Source organism: Leptonychotes weddellii, chromosome 13 (assembly GCF_054177405.1).
Source record: "Leptonychotes weddellii isolate Sample4059 chromosome 13, ASM5417740v2, whole genome shotgun sequence".
NCBI classification, from domain to species: domain Eukaryota; kingdom Metazoa; phylum Chordata; class Mammalia; order Carnivora; family Phocidae; genus Leptonychotes; species Leptonychotes weddellii.
The window spans coordinates 18221292-18245119 of NC_138381.1; the positions used below are offsets into that span (position 1 = coordinate 18221292).

A 23828-nucleotide genomic window follows, 5' to 3' on the forward strand; every position below is an offset into this window, starting at 1 on the left:
GTAATGTACTTCTAAAGATATTTAATTATTCCCAATGATAAATTAACCCGGGAGAATTTGAATAGCTGTGTCAGGGTTTGACTATAACTTGACCTGAGATGCAGGGTAACTTAGATATTTGTACCCAAGAGCCATGATATGGGGGGCATGATATATGGGTGGAAGGGGGGGCAGCCATGCTTGGACCACATAATCTCGCCTCCTCTTTTGTAGCTCATTGAACCAGTTAATGGGGACACCTGACCCTAGAGTGGCCCATTCAAAGGATGGCCCATGTCTGCTTCAAAATGAGGAGTTCACTATCAGATGATCTTGGCATTCTGAATTCAGAAATACTAAGACAGGGAGTTAGCAGCAGGTACAGAACCTGAAAGAATGTACTAAGAGATATGCATGAAGGGAGAGTCCAGGCTGTAGCCATGAGGGGACAGAAGCCGGAGAGAGAGAGGTACCAGTGGAGGGACAAGAGAGTCTGGAATGAATGGCCCATGAGAGACAAGGAGTGGCTGTAGGTCCGAAGAGTTCTCTGGGTCTAAAACCCAAATTACAGAAATCATGATGAATGTCCTTTTACTTGAGAGACTTACCTATTACTGTTAAAACTGCCACACTAAATTGATCAGTGCACAAAAATGCTGCAGAGGATCACTGTAAGCTCCATGAGGTCATCTAAGTTATTCACTGCCCTCTCCCTAGCAACTCCTGGAGTGACAAGCACGAACTATATTAGTAAATATTTCTTGGATTAACATGTCAGTTAACACTTACCGACTAATTTTGAGATTTTAGTTTTGTCTTCTACATTCAGCATAAACATATCTAAAACCACATTGTATGTAACTAAGAAGACTATTTTAAAGATTGCAAAAAAAAAATTATGATCAATATTGATAAAATTAACTGCTTTTTTAGGCTGGCTTTTAACTTTAAACTATTGCTTATCTAGATGAAAACATTATCAAAATAGGGCTTTAATGAAGTATATAGGTTTTCTAAAAATAGGTGCCATCCTTAGAATTGATTTGTGGGTTGAAGAATCTGCTTTTTTCTAGTTATATTATTACATATTTATTATTTGGAAGATGGACAAGCCCTGACCCTTGTATATACACATGGCTCCTCCTTCTATTTCGGAGGTATTCTAGTGATGGATTGTGCTGGCCATCCACTATCTTTCTTTCCTTGTCTCTTATGCGACCAGAAATAATGTTTCTGAAAGAGAAGTAAACAGGGTTAGGACAAGCTGCCTGTGGCCAAGGAAACAAAGAAAGCAAAGTTAATTCTTTGGAATATGATTCCACAGCCCCAGGCAATGGAATTGATCCTGGAGAATCAGGCTCATTACCACATGGATCTGGTAATTCCATGATTACCATCATTATTCATTCATTTGGCCTGGAATGTACAAAGTTTACCAGGGAGGCCTTAAAACATCAAGAGTTGGGGTCCCTGGGTGGCTCAGTCGGTTAAGTGTCTGACTCTTGGATTTTGGCTCAGGTCATGATCTCAGGGTCGTCAGATCGAGTCCTCCGCCAGGCTCTGCGCTGGGTGTGGAGCCTGCTAAATATTCTCTCTCTCTCCCTCTCCCTCTGCCCCGGCCCACTCCCCAACCCCCACTCACACATATGTGTGCACGCTCTCTCTGAAAAATAAATAAATAAATAAAGAGTAACTTTGTTCCCAACTTCCTTTATGGAAAATGATTAGGTTTAATATTTGAGATGACCTAAGATCTATAGAAAATAGATAAAGTTAGCTGTAATATGTATGGCTAAAATCCAAATGAATATAGTTGGAACAGACATATTTATAATTCTCAAACATACTTATAATACCATTTAAGATTTTACTCTCATTGTGTAGGAGAAGGATTTAAAATCAAGTTCATGTGAACAAAATAGAGACAAAGAGTGCAAAGATGATCATGAATGAAGGTAGCTTGTGTTCCGAAGGTGTTTGAACCACACAGACTCTTATTTTTATGCAGTATGCAAGTATTTTCAGATATTTTCACATAACAGTATCTACAATTACTATGTACCTATTATATAACAGTTGCTTTGCATATTACCTGCCTTTTCAATAAACATGGGACTCATTCTCTGTAACCTAGTGTTATTTTCCCATTTGGGATATGAATACCTTGTCCCTGGTTACACAGCTAACAAAGAAACCAGTTACAGTTAAAAATCTAGGTATTTTTGGCTCTCATTATTACATTCTTTTTACTCAGTCTTTCATAATAGTTGAGGCAAAGAAAATATAAAGATCATTGGTTGTGGGCTCTTTTTTCCTCTTGTAAAAACTAATCTGAATGTGATCTAGAAGGAAAAAAAGAAGTGCAGGATCAATATCTGAATATATTTCAAGTAAAAAGCAAAATAGTAACCTTAAATTACATCATAGGTACTTACAAAGTAAGCTTGAGTGTTTTAATAGAATGATTTTAACATAAAAGGGATTTACATCTTTGCTAGTCTCAATCCTGTGGTTACCTTCAGTAACCATGATTCCAATTTAGAATCATCTTCTGTGGAAATTTACCAGATTAAACCCATTGGGAATACTAATAAATACGAATCGGCGCTACGTTAATTATTTGGGTTAACATTGATTGACAAACTTAAAGAGCTACCATTTGATCAAGCCCTGTAAAATTCATCCTTACAAGTTGACATCTTAGATTGAAAGGATAATCATCGATGGAATCAGTCTTCTAAATGCACAAATATAAAAATGGCAAATCGAAACCTGAATGGAAAAGAGCTATCACTCTTTTGTCTGGAACGAATATAGAAACAGACCAAGAGTGAGTGAGAAATGGTTGGGGGCATCGGGTGGGCCCAACCTGCCTGGAAGTGAGAGGATGGAGCAGTGGCCTGTTGAGGGGGGGGAGCATTACGTATACGAAGGGGGCTTGCACTCGTTCCATGGAACTCCAGAAGTTGAAACTAGAGTCAGTGGGTGGAATATACAAGGAGGCCAACTTGTGATTAAAATGGAACGGGCTGCTTTAGGAGGCAATCATGGTCTCCTGACATTTGAAGCACCCACACAGAAGCGAAATAGCCACCATTCAGAACGTTCTGGGTGGCAGACAGCTCCTGGACTCTTAGCCACAGCATTCATTTATACTTCCCGATGCTCACGAGCCTGTAAATCCTTTATATTCTTGCTATATTGTGAATATGAGCAATTAGTATGATTTACGGGATCCCTCTCCTTCCCCCCACCCCTCCGCGTTATTTCCTTCTGCACTGTTTTGGGTTATATAATGGTGATACTTTATACTAGGTCGCCTGTAGATAGCATGTTCTTCCTTCGGTTCTGTGAATTTTATTGTTGTCGGTTCAGATTCTTATTGTTGTTGCGTTCTTTGGAAATAGTCTTTTAAAACACTTGGCAGCAAAAGAAGGAAGATTCTGCTTTGTGGGGTTTTTGTTTGGGGATTGGGAAAAAAATAAACTTTTTGGTTCGTAGCAGTAGAAACTCACGGATAAATATTCTTAGTGTCAGACCCACTGTCCCTCATCAGTGCTCACCCAGCGATAGGCTCAGAGAATAACTCCTTGGAAATGCAAACGAAAACGTAAGCTACTCACACGGTGCCCTTGGTTTGCAAACGCTTACTGGTTTTGCTTTAAGGCGTCAGCTATAAAGTCAGCAAGAGCTGTCTCACCATCTCTATGCAACATCTCTGGACCCCAGAGCGGGTAGTAGTAGTTAATAAAAAGCTCAGCAGTATTTCTTCCAGACCAAGTCATCATGCTGTATCCTGCAGTTTTATTCATGGAAACCTAAAGAGTGTTTACAGTATGGTGTCTTTCTAGGATCGGAATCGTGGGCGGGGAATGGAAAAATGTCCAGACATCTTTGCATGGCAATGATGGCGTCACTGGTGTGTTTAATAAAACCTTTATTGGTACATTTTCCGGGGTGTTGGCATTGGCAGAAACGGTCCCCCTTTGGATTTGGAACTCAGCAGCTGATGAAATGCAGTAAACATTAATTTGGAATGGGCTGCCAGTTTTGGAGAGCCAGGTGACATTTTGTTATATTTGTACCGAGCAGGGGCTGTGTCCCATACTGCCGTAGCTTCCGCTGTCAGAGGCTTAGCTGGCATTATGGAAAAAAAAAATGGCAGGCCTGAGAATCTTATCCCCTGAAATGAAAGTCGAATGCCAAATTGAAATTCCTGTAGGATTTCCGATAGCAATGGGGGAATTGAGAAGCCCACAATTAAGCATATGGGCATTAAGATAATTGTCAGATCTGTTGGCGGACATGATAGAAGACAGATGGGTAGGAATCAGTGCGCCCCACTGCAGCACCCTGGGAGACAATTTGACGTTTTACCTGCCTGAGCTCCTCTGCCATATTTATCACTGAATGTGCAGTGCGGCATCTTACTGAGTGTGATGGGCCTCAGTATGTGTGGACTGCATGTGTGGTCCTTCAGCGCCCTCTAGTGAAAGGCATTTGGGAGTCTTGTTTTTCAGAGGCCCGTCTTCCTTCCGCAGGTCCTTGCTGCCTTACCTCTGGTTCCCGCTAAACTCTGTGGTTCCTCTCACCCTTTCAGGTTGGGGCCCATCGTGAAGACGGTGTGGCCCTGAGAGGCAGCCATTCTCTCGTGCCAAACCAGGTTCCAGTTCCGCAGCTTCCTGTCCAGTCTGCAACTTCCCCTGATTTGAACCCGCCCCAGGACCCTTACAGAGGTAGGTCCGCCCCTGAAGGCACCCTGCCCTCACTTAGACAGTAGCAACTCCAGTGTTGGTCCCAGGCTTACTTGGCATTCATCCCTCAGGAAGCACTGGCAGAAAACCAAGAATCAAATTTGGTACAAAAACGGCAAGCAAATGGGAAAGTAGTTAGAACGCAGCCGGCTAATTGTGTTTCTTCGGGAACTGTTTTGCTCAAACATCCTCTGAAATCCTGGTCCTCTCTCAGCAGAGAATGAGACAACAGCCTGATGAGAGGAAATTTTATTTTAGCTATTTCCACATTTTCCTCATTCTGGTGCTCTAATGCGGTTAGTTGTAGCCTGAACATGATAGTTCCAAATGAAGAGGAAGGAAGGAAATTGTTTTTGTCGTTTAAGATCGAAGGAAATGTAGGTATGTTTCAAAACTGGAACTTGGTGGAATGATTTTCACTGTTTTCATCTCGGCCCGCAATGATTGCCTCAGACCACGGACTCCAGGCAGCTTTTCATGACCCCAGGAAGTGACACTGCAGGGGCCTGACCTAGGTCCCCTGCTCCCTGGGTGACTGGCTGGCCCAGGGACTCGCAGACACTTAAATAACATCCTCTCATTCCCCCCTCCATGTTTAGAATATAGATGATAAACTGCCATGGGAATAGGCAGAAGCTTTTTTTCACCTGCTAAACATTATACAAATCTGTGTGTTAATCACATATGTGGAGAGAGAGACCACTGCTTCTTAAAACTTCAGTGTACATAGGCATGACCTGAGGATCTTGTAAAATGCAGATTCTGATTCAAGGGTCTGGAATTCTGCATCTCTAAAGGGCTCCGGTCATAAGGATGCTTCTGGACCACAGACCAAATTTTGAGTGACTAAAGATAGAGGAGAATGCCCAGTAGACATGCTTCTATCTTAGAAATAAGTGGATACACGAGGGTCACGCTTTAAAATGTACTATGATCTTGAAAGTTGAAATGCATTGTGATCTTGAAAGTTGAGCAGTGGTAACGCTAGAAATTTCTTCAGTGAGCAGCTAACTGCTTTCCATATGTACCATTTTTAAATGCTGATTACTCCTTGAGGATAAGAGAAGCCTAATTTCAGAATATCATTAGGGTATCTATTGAAGTCTTGACGGTACATATTTAGCGTACTCCCTGGGAATTATATTTTAAGGACATTTTTCTATTAAATCATTGCATATGGAAGAAACTCAATATAATAGCTGATATTTACTTGGGTTCTTAATCAGAACATTGAGGTGTGTGATTTTCATGATTATGATTTTCATTGCAATTAAGTTGATGTTTTGTAGACAGTGAAATTACCATCTACTCCAAAAGATTGCAAAATAGAATTTAACCTCGGAGCCAATGCAGGGAAAACTTGCTTCCACAGGTGCATTTTTGAAACTTCACCAGATAGCATGAAAAAACACGGCAGAAGGATCACAGTTCAGCAGCCTGAATTGTAGACGCAGCAACTCCACAATTTGCAGAGCGTGTGTTTGTGCCTCGAGTCCTTGGTGGAAGTGTCACCTGGTCTCGCTCTCTCTCTCTCTTTTTTTTTTTCTGTAGGCATGCCACCAGGATTGCAGGGCCAGAGCGTCTCCTCTGGCAGTTCTGAGATCAAATCGGACGATGAGGGCGATGAGAACCTGCAAGACACGAAATCGTCCGAGGACAAGAAGTTAGATGACGACAAGAAGGATATCAAATCGATTACTAGGTCAAGATCTAGGTAACAGTATATGATACTGTCGCTTCATTTAATTCCTTTATTGGACTTTGATGAAGTGAACAGAACAGGAAGAAACTATTCAGTTTTTTCCTGGCAGGTAAATCTACAGCTGAAAAGAAAATTAATGGCTTGCTCTAGAGGTACTAAAGTATCATTTAAGATACTGGTCCTCTAGTGAAGCCTAAAATGTCTCTGCACTTATGAATTTGGACCTCGTGCTAATTGCACACAGTGCAGACAATTTGTAACTGATTCAAGTGCAAACGGTTGATTTTTTAAAACTATGCTTATTCTGTGAATTTGGTCAGAAATGATCTTTCCAAAATATTTCTAAAAAGAGATCTTAGCTGTATTGAAAACTCAATTGAGGTATATGCAACTATGACTTTTTTATCTCAAATGTGAGAAAATACTGATTTCCCAGCTTTATCTTAAACATGTGGATATATATAATAATAATAATAATAATAATAATAATACCTGAATTGCTCACTTTTTTCTCCCAGATACTCCCTTCAACAGAAAATACAACTGCAGGAAAATAGCTTCTGGTTGGTTTTCTTAAATATCTGATTTCTTTCAATTAGAATCTATCTCCTGGAATGTTAATCCTAATCTGATGATCAGATGGTTTTGGAACACCGTGACACCCATGTTCTTTGCCTCAATTCCCTTGGGTTGTTTTTATTTGTAAGTTAAATAAATTGTGCCATGACTGCACGTCCCCTTTTAAAAGCTGGCATTCTCAGGGTTAGATCTAATGTCCTTTAGGAATTAAGAACATGCCGCTTTTTTATATTGCCTTTCTAATGATTGGAATGGATTTTATTACATGTCCTGCCCAAAGTTCCAAAAGTCCTAAAAGCTCCTTACCCCTCCACTCCCACCATCCCCACGCAGTTTCCTGACTCGTGGCCACATTGGTGAAATTTTAAGGAGGGGCTTTCACATCCCTTCCATCGAATCTGTCAGTCCACTCAGTTCTTAGCAATTTAACTAGTGGCCGTGACATGCATATTAATAGGTTCTTGGAAGTTTCAATACAACATTTTAACCTGCTGCTAAGAACCTTCTTCTTTTAAAAGGTGACTCTCGTGACATTTGCTTATGTCTCTAAGCCTGTAATGTAAGGCAGTGCTAGGCAGTTTTCTTTGCATAACCATTCTGCTTATTATTTATGAGTGAATAACCAATTCTAATTAGTTATTAGCCTGAATACCTTTGGAAAACAAGTTCCCACTTTCCGGCCCATGCTGTGAAAGCTGTGGCGACCTGTTCAGTGTTTAAAAATGTTGCCCAAGTTTTAACTTCAGGATGGGCCCAGCAGAGATTTGGTTCTGTTCTCTTTTCACTTCACTTCCTATTTATGTAGTGGGATGTGGATGCGAATTAATAGTAACCGTGGCTTCCTCGCCATCAGCAGAAGTCACGGTGAGAAGGAGGAGGGTTCGGCAGAAGAAGTGAGAAGGATCAGACGGCACAGGAAGAACCTTTTCCCACTGGTTCGGTTCAGTGTGTGTCCACGAGCACGTATCTGTGGCGGACGGGCCCATCTGGAAGGGAGTTTAACCTACGGGGAGATGAGCCAAGTCTTAAAGCATCTTTCTTTGGTGTCTTCCTCTTTCCCTCCCTTACAAGTGTTTTTGGCTTATGTACATCATCTGTATTGGCAACATGTACTTGCAACCCAAGGATACCACTCCCATTTTTGATCGATTGGAGCTTCTCGGCTGTAATTGGTCCTTATTGCAATTTAGAAGATACCCAGAGATTCTCCCAAGTTGAAGATTCAGAGCCATACGTGTTAAGCCAACATTCGTGTACATTGAATTGACTAGATAACTTACCCCATGTCTTCCTGATCTGAAATGTTGTGATTAACATCTTTATTCTGTGAGCATTTCAGATTCATGGAATTTTCAAGTAGAGCTTAACCTTCATGGTCCTTTAGATCGATGCCTGAACTTCTAGATTAACATCCTTACAGATGGTTACCTCCATATTGTTTCATATAATGAGGAGTCTGTTACTATTCAGTGAAGTTTCCTTCATTTTATATATCTCTTATGATATCATCTCTTTTACCCAAGAAGTTTCTTGCTCATGTTAACTCAGTCTGTACCACTCAGAGTTCTCTGGTCTGTACGGCCTTTCTGAGACAACACATCTCTCATGCCTCTTTTTTTATATGATCACCCATGAAATATTTTAAGCCCTGATGTCATGAAACCTTCTTTATATGACATGCTTTCCAGATGGCCCATCATCCTATTTGCCCTACATTCAAAAGTTTCTCATCTGTCAGCATGACACCCAGAAACAGACAGAAGTAATCTTGCCTTTCCACATTCTACTGGGTCCAACCATGCCTTTGCTATGAATAATGTAATATTTTGGTTCTCAGGATCAGAGATTAGCTTTTGGACTTCGTTTTTGACTCACAGTGAGATCATGGTCATTTATAAGTAGTAGGTGTTTGGTATTTGTTTTGTTTGCTTTTGTAGTGGATGTCAACTTCCCAACTTGTTTTGGGGATGACAAACATCTGTGATTTGAAAAGCCATGGAGATCATGATGTTTTTATAACCTTTTTATTTAATGCATGGAGAAAATGACTCAGATACATTAAGTGGATCAGCCACGCCTTCAAAGCTCGTTAATGGTGAAACATGGACAAAAGTTCCCAGTCTTCGCTCTCAGGGCTCTGGTGTCTTGAATGCAGGACCTTCTTACTCCTGTTTAGCTGCGTCGTGTTCATTCTGACCTATCCAAATCCTTTTTCAAACACTTGTTTTCCTCAGGTTTCAGATGTGACCATATGAAAGTTAAAAACAACAACAACAACAACACACACACACACACACACCCTCAGTCTAAAACGCTCTGATCTGTGGTCATGCAGAGTAGCTTAAAGGCTAAGTTGACTGTGGCCTGCTTTGTGGAGTGTAGCCTCATTGATCAAAGCTGTGTTTGCACTTTGCCCCCTGCATCAGCTTGGGCGCGCTCTGGGCCCCAACTTTAACCTCTCCTTTTTGTTTGGGTTGAATGTCTGGGAGAAACTGAATGTCTCGTGAATGGATTGTCACCACCATTTTAGCAGTCCCGAGTTCAAGTGGATGTAAAATTCTGCCACGGACAACAGCCGGAGATGGACACGTCCCCTGAAGGCTCTGGAAGAAAACAAAACTAATTTAGATACCTTCTTTTTCCCCACACCATTAGAAAATGTTGCATCCCTTCTGTCCCACAGCAATAATGATGACGAGGACCTGACCCCCGAGCAGAAGGCAGAGCGCGAGAAGGAGCGGAGGATGGCGAACAACGCCCGTGAGCGCCTGCGTGTCCGCGACATCAACGAGGCTTTCAAGGAGCTCGGCCGCATGGTGCAGCTCCACCTCAAGAGCGACAAGCCCCAGACCAAGCTCCTGATCCTCCACCAGGCCGTGGCCGTCATCCTCAGCCTGGAGCAGCAAGTTCGAGGTCAGTACCAGCCCGCCGCCGCCTCCTTGTAGAAGTCGCGGGGGCTGGCGGCCCTGAGTGGGGATGGACTTGCCAGCCTCGAGCAGGAGCAGAGCAGCAGACCCCGAAGCATCGTTGAGAGCAGCTGGGTCGGGTGCAGATCACGTCTGAATCTGTAAGGCAGCTTCCCTTTCTCCCGCGGCCAAGTTACAGGATTCTCTTACAAGTCCGACTGCGTTAGGACGTTGCCATGTGTACGCACGGATGGTCGTAGTGCGCCCTTCCCAGCGCTGCCTTTCGCTCTGTCACGTAGAAACGCAGAGCAAGGGTCAGCAGGTGCGCAGAGTAGTGCCTTCCCACCCTCTGCCGGACGCGCGGCGCTAACTAAACTCTCTGCTTCCGTCTTCCGCAGAAAGGAATCTGAACCCGAAAGCCGCGTGTCTGAAAAGAAGGGAGGAAGAGAAGGTGTCCTCGGAGCCTCCCCCGCTCTCCTTGGCGGGCCCGCACCCTGGAATGGGAGATGCGTCGAACCACATGGGACAGATGTAAAAGGGCAAGTGTGTTCTCAGCCATTTCGGGAACCCTTTCCCTGGTCAGTCCCTCGCAAGGAGTCAGCCAGGAAAGTCCGCTTTCCCCCAAATTGAACAGAGTTTTTTTCTTCCCCTTGGGGGGAAAAGAGCTTAAAAATAAAACATTTACTTCTTCTGTGATAAGCGTATGAATTAATTCTCCTCTCTCTTTCCCTTCTCAGGTCCAAGCTGCCACATTGCTTCATTAATACAAGAGACCACTTCCTTAACAGCTGTATTATCTTAAACCCACATAAACACTTCTCCTTAACCCCTTTTTTTGTAATATAAGACAAGTCTGAGTAGTTATGAATCGCAGACGCAAGAGGTTTCAGCATTCCCAATTATCAAAAAACCGAAAAACACACAAAAAAAAAGAAAGAAAAAAGTGCAACTTGAGGGGTGACCCTCTAACATATCATTCAGAATGTGCAAAGCGGCGTGTGCAGGCTGAGACGCAGCCCAGAGACTGAATGGCAATCTTTCCACACTGTGGAACAATGCATTTGTGCCTAAACTTCTTTTGGAAAAAAAAATATAATTAATTTGTAAGTCTGAAAAAAAATATTTAATTTAAAAAATTGTAAACTTGCAATAATGAAAAAGTGTACTTCTGAAGAAAACTACATGAACGTTTTTGTTGGTATTCAAGTCAGCTAGTGTTTATAATTACTGGATATTGAATAAGGGAAGCTCGGCTGCCCTAGTAACAAAACCAGCAAACGTCCTGATGACAACGAAGTGATGACATTAGCCATTCCTTAGGGTAGGAGGAACAGATGGATCTTATAGACCTATGACAAATATATATATAAATATATATATAAATATATATTAAAAATTTAGTGACTATGGTAAGCTTTTGTTCATTTGTTTCAGACTTTTTTCTCCTGTAAAAAAATAGTACTGATTAACTTTTTTAAAAGAAAGATTTTACTGTAAATACGGATTTTTTTTTTTTTTTTTTTTTGGGTCTTATTTCTGTCCCTTTCCCTGGTTTGTTATCGTAACCTGTAGTGCCAACTCTGCTTCCGGAGGGGTAGTGCAGGATCAAATGCTGACCCTGATGTTGCTTTTCATTCATAAAATAAGTAGAAAGTTGTTTCTCCAGTCTTTTGGGAACACAGGACTTAAAAGTCACATCATGTGTAGATATTACAAGCAGCATTACCAAGACATGGCAAAAAGAGTTTGTCTGAACTGTAATGTTGCGTTTGTGACCCTATTCTGGGATTTTCAGAGGTACAAGGTTAGAATGCTACAATGTTACCACTGTGCCTTCCAATGTTTATATCATCGGAAACATAACATAATCAAAGTGGCTGTGATTTAACAAAATGATTCAAGTGTTACCTACATGTGTAGCCGAAGTAGTGTGCAGTGAGGCGTTTCTGAATACATGGTCAGATTTTTGGAAAAAAACAAAAACAAAAAAAACAAGTAAAGTTCAAAAACCATCAAATGAGAAAATTGCAAGTAGTGTGACAGAGCTGATTGATTTTTGTTGCTTTCTTGATTTTTTGTTTTCAAAATGGGTTTACTAAGATGTAGATGACTTAACTGCCTCCTCCTTCGTCTGAAAAATGCCAATATTCAATCATCATGCAGCATTATAACAAGCCTTATAAGTCCTAAAGCATTAAGTTGCACTTTCTTGAGGAGGGGTAGTGCAGTATTTCTCTGGCCAGTATGAATGAAGTTTATACTTAACATATTTGATAGAAACATAGATCAAGCTATGGCACAGCAACTCATCAGATAGCTAGCTTTGACGTCTGGGCACAATTGAACCAACTTCCATCGTGAATCTTTATAATGATTGACTTTGGTGTATAGTGCAGTAAACAAATAGTGCTCCTAGTTAAGTATTTGTCAGCATCCTTTTGTCTCTAACTCGTTTCTATTTTTACAGCCACACAATCTTGGCATGTATTAAGAAAAAAAATCCCTGTTCAAGTAGTTTTTCCACCTATCAGCACTGAGTAAATGCCATAAATCCATCGAAATGGTCTAAATGTTCCATCTGTTCTCCTGTTTTGCCAGTTATATAGTAATGAAATACATTTGTAAATTTTATGCAACAAACGGCAAACGTATCATTATTTTGAAATTGTGTATGTAAAAGTTATATTTTTACATGTAGACTCTTGTTATTATGTGTTTTAATACATTGTATCAGTTTTTGTTGTTTTTTTTTTAAACTGTGTGGTTTAAAAACGTCTCATTTAAATGAAATAGTGAGCTACAAGAATCTGAATTTTATGTTCATTTCCGAAAATGTAAGAACAAATAAGATAGTTACCACGTGGTCATCTTTTACAAACCCATAAACATTTTGATTAGCTGTGTGTGTGTGTTGAAAACTGTAAATATGTTCAGTAGCGATAAAACTAAAATACTTTGATTTGTTGATAAGTTCCTAAAATGTGGAGGTGGATTCAGACCTTAGGAGAATAGCAGAAATCAAACTTCATGAAGTTATTTTGAGGCTTGCCTGTGAAATGTACGAACAAAGGGGCTCAAAGAAGGGCATGGAAGACACCGTTGTATACTCTCCCCTCCTCCCGAACAATGGAAACTATGTGTAACTTGTTCCCTCAGTATGTTGAAGATTTCCTTTTAGTGGTACATTCTGCACTCATTTTGTATAGTCTACCAAGGCGGGTATCCCTAGGAACAATATTATAGAGGAAGCAGGTCTACTCTGATCACATTCAGGATAAGTGTACAGAAGAAAATATGGTGTTTACTCTTTAGGGAACTGGAAACACTCCCTGCATTGATGTACATTTTAAGAATGGCACTTTTGATACGTGTTATCATAAAGGTGCTTCATAGAGCTGATTTAAAGTTTTTCAAACCTGTAAGCAAAGCAAAAAAAAAAAAAAAATTAAATTGTAGTTGATTATTTTTTAAATTGGTGCTTTATATTTTGTTCTCACTCAAACAGTAAAAGCTGCAATTTATTGTTCACCAGCTTTGACGTATTCATTACTCAGTAATGTAATACCTCTAATGTTGAATTCCCTTTGGAAATAAGCGAAAAACTTTCTAATAGCCACCAAAAGCTGCTCACTCCTTTTGCTTGGTGGAGAAACATGATCTGCACCTATACATATTAATTGGGTTGTATCCCCATTTAAGAAAAAAAAAGAAGAAGAAGAAGAAGAAAAGAAAGAAAAAAAAAGGTGAAAAGGAATGTGGCCTTTTTAGTGTGTTTTTTCTTGTTGTTGTTTTGTAATTATCAAACCCAGGTAAGATATTGGTATCCTGCGCTGGATTTTTGAATGATACTTAGCAGAAGATAGTTAGGATTAGAGTACTATACGGAATTTCATAAGGGTCCATACTATACCGTATATCTGATGCTACTTGGGCTGGGGATCTGTCAAAGAGACGTGGACTTTAAAAGCAACTTGGAACAGTCAATCCGCCTCCACATTCAAGTAATTTATGAATATGCAGAATAGGGATCTGTTCATCTAGAAACTTTTACCATTTGTCTTCTGTGTAGCTGCAAAGGAACACTAATGTTTATACAACTGTCAGTCCACCCAGTAACACAACTGGTTCTGATTCAGTCTTCCGATTCCTTTTCGTTTTTCGCTTTTTCCTATTTCCTGATTTTTTTTTTTTTATTCGTGATCTTCATTTTGATGAGGGGTTGGGGGGGTGGGGAGGGAGATGAACCAAGACTCGGGGGTTAAGAGGATTTCGTCTTGGATCCAACAGGCAGAATATGATCTGTGTCCAAAAGTGAACTTGAGTCAGGAATGAGACAATTTCAGCATAAACAAGCACAAAAATTTAGTCTGCTGGCTGACTGGAAACAAAAAAAAAAAAAAAAAAAGGTCAAGATGGAATATGATGAATTCCAACACAATGGGGCACCAAGGCCTTTAGGCCTCTCTTTTTATTTTGCTTTGGTTTTGTTTGTTTTTCTTTAGAGACATGCTCTTTCTCATGGGACTTGAAGTGGACTCATGTGTGTGCAGTGCGGTTTTGCCATACTCATTTCAAGTATTATAGACATATGTAATGGTGAAAATATATGAACTGTGGCCTTTTTCATTCTTGTTACTTGTGATGCAATTAAGTGAAGATAAGAAAAAAAAAAAGCAGAGATTTACCATGTATCAGTGCCTGGCTTTTTGTTATAAAGCTTTGTTTGTCTAGTGCTCTTTTTGCTATAAAATAGACTGTAGTACACCCTAGTAGGAAAAAAACTAAATTTAAAAATAAAAAATATATTTGGCTTATTTTTCGCAGGAGCAATCCTTTTATACCATGAATATTACAAAAAAAAATTGTCAGATTCTGAATATTTCTTCTTTGTAGATTTTTGGAATCATTATGAGTAAAAGTTTGTTACTTTATTTTACTATTTAAAAGATGTTATTTTACCATGTGTTACTGAGATGAAACTGTATGGTAGCCTTTTTTTGTTTTTTGTTTTTTGTTTTTATTTTTTGTTTTCGTTTTGTTTTTTTAGTTGTAGGTCGCAGCGGGGAAATTTTTTGCGACTGTACACATAGCTGCAGCATTAAAAACTAAAAAAAAAAAAAATTGTTAAAAAAAGAAAAAAAGGGAAAACATTTCAAAAAAAAAAAGATAAAACAGTTACACCTTGTTTTCAATGTGTGGCTGAGTGCCTCGATTTTTTCATGTTTTTGGTGTATTTCTGATTTGTAGAAGTGTCCAAACAGGTTGTGTGCTGGAATTCCTTCAAGACTAAAACAAACCCAGCTTGGTCTAGGCCATTACCTGTTTCCCATCTGTAGTTACTCGATGAAGTCATGTACATGACCGGTCTGTAGCAATAAATGTGCCATTTTTATAAACTGTTTCTGACACTTGTTTCATTTCATTTTGCATTGTCCATATAGCCCTGATTCTCTTCTGTCAGTAGAACCACATCTATATTTCATTTTCCAAGTGTTGGAGGTATTGACGGCTTAACAAACAAAACATACAAAAAAAAAAAAATTAACAAAAACAAATTGAAAAGCAAAGCACATGATTGACCAAGGAAGAGATGCCCTTAATGAAAATGGAACGGGATGCATGCAAAACAAAAAGAAAACTGTCTAGAGGATTAACTAATTGAAGGAATATAATTAATGTGCGTGTAACACTGAAGCTATGCATTTGAAGAGCTCTGAACTGTGCCAGTGTTTCTGGTTACACTGCGGCTTTGCTAAGTCAGGTCAGCCTTAACCACTCGGATCAGTTGGTCGACTGTTTGGCAGAACCTTCTCAGCTCAATCTTTTCAGTTAAAAATCTAAGATGATTTATTTTGTATCACTTTGTGAAGAGCTGGATATTGTTAACCACAGTTAATCTTACACTGTATTTATACTTTCTCAAACTATATCCACCCCACCACTTCTGGTTGACTCTGTTGACTCGTAATCCAGATGTAAACAACCAGATGTGTGGATTTTTTTTTTCCTAAACTTGTACAAACTGACGCGTGTCACCTATGATGGGAGGGAAAAAAAATGTACAGATTAAAATTATTCAGTGTTATGTACTGTAAGTTAATATTTTTGTAGAATGGACATCAATCTACTTGGCAAGACTTGGAGGCTGTTTCAACATTGCATTGTAGAAATGTAAAGTAATGTATGCAATGGAAAGGAAAGCCTGTGGTAGATGAGCACTCCATAGCAGAATGTTCTAATCGAGTACGTGGTATTTGGGGATGTCTCCATATTGCTCTTGTATTCTTTCTAATGGAGTTTAGTGACTAGTTTACCTGAAGGAAAATGTTATAACGCCATTTGGTTCACATGTGAAGTGCCCTCCATAGCCAAATGTTGGGATTTTTTTTTCTTTTTGGTTGGACTGTTTGCAGATATTTAAATTTTATGAAATTTCCAAAGATTTCAGTTGATAACCCCTTTTTTTTTCTTCCAAATGATTTGAGATGTTCTTATGTTCTTACTGTGTGTTTTAAATATATATAAAAGAGCCACAAGCATTTAGTCTTTTAGTTATTATATTTGACCATATAACTAAAAAGGGGGGAAATGAGTCTGGGCACCACTTCAGTGTCTGTTATATAGCCTATTAACATTATGTTTTATTTAAAAGGACCACATTAAACATTAAACTTCAACTCTGGTTCATTTTTCAAAGGGAAGTTAAATTGCTGGAGAAACTAAAATATTATCCAAAAGCTAAGAAGATCCCTACAATGTTAGAAATGGAGAAGGGAAGAATATCCAAATGAACTGAAATAGGGAATCACTTTTTGTCTTGTAATCGGATCCACTCATATAAAACCAAGTGAAATTTTTATTCTAAGCTTCAATTGTAGACACTTTTCTCTTGACTAACAGCCTAAGATGTTACATTTGTGAGCCATCTTTAAAGGAGACCATGAAAACAACCACAAAAACTGGTGAGCTTCTTAGATCCAAATCACTCCCAGGACCACACATTTAAATTGCACTTGGGACCCTTAATGCTCCACCAGCCAGAAGATCTCATGTTCAATAAGACATGCTCCTACTTCAAACTAGTTACAAGTCCACATGTTCATTGGTCATAGCATGTGTTATAAAGAAATAAGGCCAGTTTGGGAGGACTAAAAGGGCAAGGAAAGCCAGGATTACCTTGGTATTTCTGAGAGATCCTTTAAATTGCAAAGGTTTGATGAGCAAATATGGCCTCAGATCTTCAGGCAAGGAAGACTCGGGGCCACAGCTGGGAAGAACACTAGTTATGAGCATAAGTACACTGAGGGGCAGCCTTAGAAATACATTGGGTGCTGTGGGGTCAAAACAGTCAATCAGGCGACATTACCTAGGTATTTTCTTTGAATGCTAGACATTAGGTGACTGAATTTATACCTAAATATAGCAGGTTGTCTTATAGTTTAGGCTTTTTGCCATGGAAGGTGTGGGTCTAAAGCAGTGCTTCTTGACATTTTTGAGTTGAGGACCCTTTAAAGATGAATGAAACCCTGTACAGAGAAAAGTATATACATACGCAGTATCATATTCAGTTTTAAGGTGTTGATGAATCTCTCTAGAATCTAGGCACGGACATTTGTTCATGGATCCTAACTTGAGAAAATCTGGTATCTGGTAACTAAAGCTTCAGTGCCTGAACAAGGAATAGAACCAATCCCATTTACCTTGATTGGGGTGGCTGAGCTTAACCAGAACTGGACGGGTGTCTGGCTTTACTGGTTGAAAGAAAGACCCTTTGTGTAACACAGAAAATAATACAGTCCTCATTCACATCTGTTACACTATATTTAGAAGTCAAATGGCTTTGACGTTGGCATGAACATTTTTGTAAGAGGAAGCAGAAACTTGCCAAGTGCAAAGTGAAAATGCTCATGCAGAATCAGACCTGCTGGCTTGAGATTTTTGATGGTAACCAGCCCATGGGTGAGGAACTCTTGTTCTTAAGCAAAAATAACAAAATTTTAAAGAATAGGGAGACTTGGTTTTTGAAGGGAATTGTTTTATTTTACATATCCTTATTTGTGAATTGGGTTAGGCCATTTTAAAGACAAAGCAATGAAGTCCATGTGATATGCTGAAGTCCTCAAAGCTAAAACAAACCTCCAGTCTCCTGACTTTGAGCCCATTGGTCCCTCCCAAATGACCAGTTTGGCTTCACATTTTAACATGACCCCCACCCCCCACCGGCTGTATCCAGGTACATTATTTTATTTGTTTTGCTTTTATCTTTCCTGCTGCCTTTTCACGAAATTTTTTTTATAGGAGAGTTTCTAAACTTCCCCACAGTTCTCATTTTCAACCTTGTATTACAAATTGTTAGGATATAACTAGATGTGAGAATAAGAGACTGCTAGCCAAACTAAAATTTGCACTCTGGCCCACTTTTTTTAAAATAAACTTTCTATTCTGGAATAACTTTAGATTTACAGAACAGTTGCAAAGATAATACATAGCATTCCCATAAACCCTTCACCCAGCTTCTCCTAAGGGTAAAATGTTACATAACCATGACACATTTTTCAAAACTAAAAAATTAACATTACTACTTTATTTGAATTTCATCAGTTTTTCACTAGTATCCCTTTTCTGTCCCAAAATTTAATCCAAGATCTTACTTAGCTGCGGGATCTGGCCCACTTTGAGTCTGAGTGCTAACAAAGGCAGCATAACTGGACCTTGCACAGAGTCTCATGGTCTCAGGGTCTTATCAAAGTGAGTAACATCCACACAACACCCAACTGAGCTATAGTAAAAAATCAGCTGACTCACCCTTTGGAGTTCCTCTCATTTATTGTCTTCTCTCAGAAACCCATCCCTCTTTGATGACAGGTCGTGAGCAGTAAGAAGACAGGTAGAAAGAGAGAGTAAGGGGAGATGTACAGTACCCACAAACTGAAAAGTTTAAATAGGGAATCATACATGATTCATTTATCAATGAATTTGTCACTGGGTAATGATCGGGTCACAAGCACTAGGGGAGCTAAAAGGTAACTGTCCCTATCTTTAAGACATCCAGTTGGAAGACAACAGATGCATCCATGTTACCAGCAGTAATTTCCATGTGGCTGGAGCAAACCAGCGTGGGGAGTCATGGAGAGAGGCACTGGGGCGGGTTCCACAGTGGACAGGACATCTGTCAAAATGACCTTGAGATGTCAGGTGCATTTTGACAGGCAGAGCAGATTTAAAACACCAGCAAGTCTTTTTGGGCTGTGAAGAAGTAGAATTGTAGGAACACGGTTTTGGTAGCTTAAACCATGACAATGTAGTTTTCAAATTTGCATCACCTTCCCATCGCTCAAACAAGAATACCTGGAAACCCTTGGTTGACCATTCTGGTCTACAGAATTATTCAGGGTTTATGTGTGCACAGCCCTGTCAGTGAGGAAGAGCAGAAGTGACCATAACCTCCCAATGGATGGCTCTGAGAATCTGGAGGAGAATCTAGGCCGACCTGCAGATCTTACAGAAAAGGCAGTGATGCCCTGGGAACTCAGTACTACCACACAGTTCACATAACTAGCTTCCTGACTCCAATCCCCAGAGCTCTTAGCAATCTGCCATTTTGTCAATAAAACAGTGCTCTTGTCCTCCAGAAGCCCACACCCCATGGGGGTGGATAAGGAACAAATATAACAAAAGGGGACTGTAGACACATAGAATGAGGAATACTAGGACGTGGTTGATGCTAGAAAGTTTGCTGGGGATGACACAGGGTCTGGTGGCCAGATGGAGGGAGGGAAGGATGGATTCAATGGGGGAAGTCTTCCTGAAGTTGGTGAAAAGCAGTGGGGGATGGAAAACATGCAGTTTGCTATAGAGGGCATTTTAGCTGTGGGCTCTGGGTTAGGAACATGTTGGGAGTGGATTTCCAAAGGGTGGTAAGCCAAGGATGCCTGGATGAAAAGATCCTTTGGGATGAGGCAATGCTATCATTACTATTTTATTAATTTTTACCAAGCCTTGTTCTAAAAGGCATTTGAGGCCACACTGATGATCATCAGCAACAATAAAGTGAGAAAAGCTTTCCTTTCTTTCCCACTACCACAAGTATAAGCTAGCTGCTCAGCATCTTAACCACATCATACCACTTAGAAGATAAATACTGTTGAACAAGTCACTTCACTTCACTCATTACCCTCACCTATGAAATGGGGGCTCATTGTACCTGCATCTTGGAGTAAATATTATAATGTATGTGGTATGCTTCATCCAATGTTGGCACACAGAAAACATCAATGCAGTATATAGAAATTGAGTGACATATAAATATTCGTACATCCATGCTTGGATCATAGGACTGCAGCATTGGCCTCTATTTGCAGCTTCCTGCCCTGGCCCTCTCTCTCATTCTTCCCTCATAGGCAGCAAAGTTATCTGGATCATGCTGTGCATGTTCCCAGAATCTACTATGACTTCTCATTTTCTCTTGCACCTAATGAAACGCCTAGCTAGCTAGTGTTAGAAAAATCTGGAAACAGAAAGAGCTATCTTACAGGGAGTATGTTCAAGCAGAGGCTTAACTTAGTGACGGCTCTGTTTTCCAAAAGGACAGCACTTCCACAAACATGATTTCATTAAGCCTCGTGGCAAACCTAAGAAATCAACGTTACCATCCACATCTTAAAAAAAAAGCAAGCAAGGCTCTGAGGGTTGTGGTGGGTGCAAGTAACCCAGGCCAGAGTTATCACAGGCAAATCTGGGTCTGTTTGATGTCAAAGTCCACGGACATTTCACCCGCCCACAGCTGCTGAAATTGTCTGGAGTTGGGATGGGTTCATTGGCTAGATCACAGTGTGTCTAATGCCCTTCCGAATTTGGAACATGGCTCCACTTGTGGGATTTCAGGTCCGCTGCCACGCTTTCTACTGATGTTCTTCTGCTCTACTCTGCTTCTGTAGGCTTTACCTCAACCAGACGACCCAGTACCCCCAAAAGCCTGCACATTCCTGAGCCTTTACTCATCCCAGGGCTCCTTCTCTTCATCTTTAATTCAAACACATCATTTCCATTGTCTGGATTCTTCTTTTTTTTTTTTAAATATTTTATTTATTTATTTGAGAGAGAGAGAATGAGAGCACATGAGAGGGGGGAGGGTCAGAGGGAGGAGCAGACTCCCTGCCGAGCAGGGAGCCCGATGCGGGACTCGATCCAGGGACTCCAGGATCATGACCTGAGCCGAAGGCAGTCGCTTAACCAACTGAGCCACCCAGGCGCCCATGTCTGGATTCTTCTTAAGATCATCCCATTAACTTAAAAAAAATTAATGAACATCTGGGGATCATAGATCAAAACCACTGTGTTGGGTGCTGGAAAGAAAGCAAACTTGTTAGCACAAGAACCTTGAAATCCCTTGTAGAGATAAAGAATAAAAACAAACATAAATGAAAAGGGAAACCACTGGAACCTTTGAACACTTCCTTGAGACCAGAATGTGCATCAAAAAACACATATTTCAACAAACTAAATAATAAAAAATAACACTTCTCTCCTCCAAAACCAGTTCGTGTTTTTTTAAATTCACGTAATTCTGTAACCTGGGTATTACTATTATCCCCACATCACAGATGAAGACACTGAGGCCAGAAGGTGCTGTTAGGTAAATGACAGGTGGGCAATATTGGGAGCCAGACTGATCCTGAAATCAGCCGAAATTTTGTTGTGTGATTTGGTTGCTGGAAATACTAAGCAACTTACTTTCACAGTCATTCAGTGAGGTTTACAGAAAGACACAAAGCCCACGGGCATTAGATCAAGTTACTAAGATCATGCTTCCAGGAAGTGAGCAAGACGGGATTAAAGGCAGAACCACCTGACACCAAATTCACCGTGCAGTGCCCTAAACCACACTGTCTTTCTGGAGGGAAGCATGAAGCGAAGGGGACAAGACAGCAGATATCACAGCCTGTGGCCCAAGGAGGACATCATTTTGGTGAACAGATCACAAGGAGTTAATCCTCAGAAGCATCCAGGGCAAGAGGGTCTCAATAAAGACGTGTCCATTCATCCCTCTGCCGGCACATAGAACAATATGGAAGCTCCTCTTTGTGAATCGCTGGAGGCCAGACAGCTAATGGCCCAGCCTGCAGGAAAAGCAGGTCTCCTCACAACTTCCCTGGGGAACTTTCCAAGTGAAATCTTTCATTAGGTGCCCCATTATCATACTATTTTAAAAGGTCACTGCAGCCTGGAACCGGACAGATCAAATGTGTATTCATTCCTCAAACCTCTGGAGAGCACCTGCTGTGGAAGTGTTGGGTATGTGACCGTGATCAAGGGATAACCCTCGCCTAGAGGTTGACGGGCAGGAGGAGAGATGCTGGGGGGGAAGGGTCACAGATGGGAAGGCTGGAGGGCGGGGTGGGGGGCAGATACTGGGGTGGGGGCGAGGGGACAGAAGTTAGAAAGAAGAGAAATGTTCAATAGTGGAGATATGCCTGCAGGGCTTTGAGTGTGCAGAAGAGGGACTGGAGACCGAGGAAGGAGCAGGAAGTCATTCGAGAAGACTTCCCTTGTAGATACCTGGAACTGATAGAGGGCAAGGCTCTGCATGACTGGGTGCTTACTGGCGTAGAACATTTTAGTCAAAATCAGGAGTATAATGGATTGGCTTGTTGTTTCTAACTGTGCTAGAGAGCTTGGGAAAAACAAAAGGAGGGACTAAGGGCTTTAAATGCGCAGCTCAACATCTACCTAGGGGATCTGAAAGCTTTTCCTGCTGCCCTGAAAGCTATGCTTTCTTCTTCTGTAGCCCAAGATTTCATTTGAAAAACAAAAGGAAGTCTAATCCTTCAGGTAGCTGAATTACAAAGTGAATGAATTTCCAACCTCTAGCCAGGGGTCTCTTGTTAAAGTTAGGGCATCGATTGAGAAGGAAAGGGATCCTGGAAATTGGGATGGAGATATACTGGGGTGGGGGGATTGGGACATACTGGGATGGGGAGATGGGGACATACTGGGATGGGGGTATGGAGACATATTGGGCTGGGGGGATGGGGACATGCTAGGATGGAGGGAATGGGGATTCTTGGGATGGGGGATGGGGAGATGGAGACATACCGGGATAGGAGATGGGGACATACCGGGATAGGAGATGGGGACATACTGGGATGGGGGGGTGGGGATTCTTAGGATGGGGGGATAGGGATTCCTGGGATGGGGAGATGGAGACATACTGGGGTACGGGATGGGGACATACTGGGATAAGGGCATTCTGAGGAAGCTAGGGACTTTGAACTCCTAAATTCTGCCAAGCCTCTCTTGCCAATAGAAGCAGTCCTTCACTGCTGCCTAGGAGGCTAGTCATCCCTTGCCTGAAGAATGTATAATGGCCCTCCTTGAGGAAGTTGCCTTCAAGGCCCTGCTGATACTCAGAACCTAACTGTACCATCTTTTTTGCTTTGAAACATACAACTAGACTCAAACTCCAGGTGGTCCCAAGGGTACACTGTGACCCATTAATCAGTGTCATACACACGAAAGGAATTTGATGATTTTTGCCAAATTATATTGACAGAAACCCATGTGTAGGAAGGGGTCATAAGGCTGTGGGATCCAGGAAGAAAGGATATGTAATCAGGCCAAAGTTATTGCTCTGGGCTCAGTAAACAGAGAATCCAAATTCAGCGTAAAGTTCCACAGGCTAGGAATGGCTCTCGCAGTTTGCTTGGTTGGCTGACTAAAACATGGACCCAGAGTAGGCCTACACGAAATGAAGTTCAGATGGCAGAGCTTCCTTGGTACCCTGCAGAGGAAGGTATCCAAAAGCTTAGGGAGATTGGAATGCTAGTGTGGGTTTAATCATGTCAAATCTATTCACCTCCTCCGGGAGGGTCCAAAGGACATGACCTTCACCATAGCATTAAGAAATAC

The 23828-nt window shown here is 40.9% G+C and overlaps 1 protein-coding gene across 45 annotated transcripts in view; it reads left to right on the forward strand.

The window, feature by feature from the left end:
• TCF4 (transcription factor 4) overlaps positions 1 to 15316 on the forward strand; it is a 353993-nt gene extending 338677 nt beyond the window's left edge. For 22 of the 45 annotated variants that reach the window (XM_081801147.1, XM_081801151.1, XM_081801164.1 and 19 more), the window contains 6 exons: positions 4580 to 4715; positions 6285 to 6447; positions 6954 to 6998; positions 9698 to 9927; positions 10319 to 10459; positions 10658 to 15316. In XM_081801147.1, the coding sequence (XP_081657273.1) occupies positions 4580 to 4715; positions 6285 to 6447; positions 6954 to 6998; positions 9698 to 9927; positions 10319 to 10455 (711 nt within the window). In that variant the 3' untranslated portion in view covers positions 10456 to 10459; positions 10658 to 15316. The remainder of the gene's footprint in view (positions 1 to 4579; positions 4716 to 6284; positions 6448 to 6953; positions 6999 to 9697; positions 9928 to 10318; positions 10460 to 10657) is intronic. The other 23 variants (XM_081801157.1, XM_081801178.1, XM_081801155.1 and 20 more) reach the window with 3 other exon arrangements.
• The last annotated feature ends 8512 nt before the right edge of the window (positions 15317 to 23828 follow it).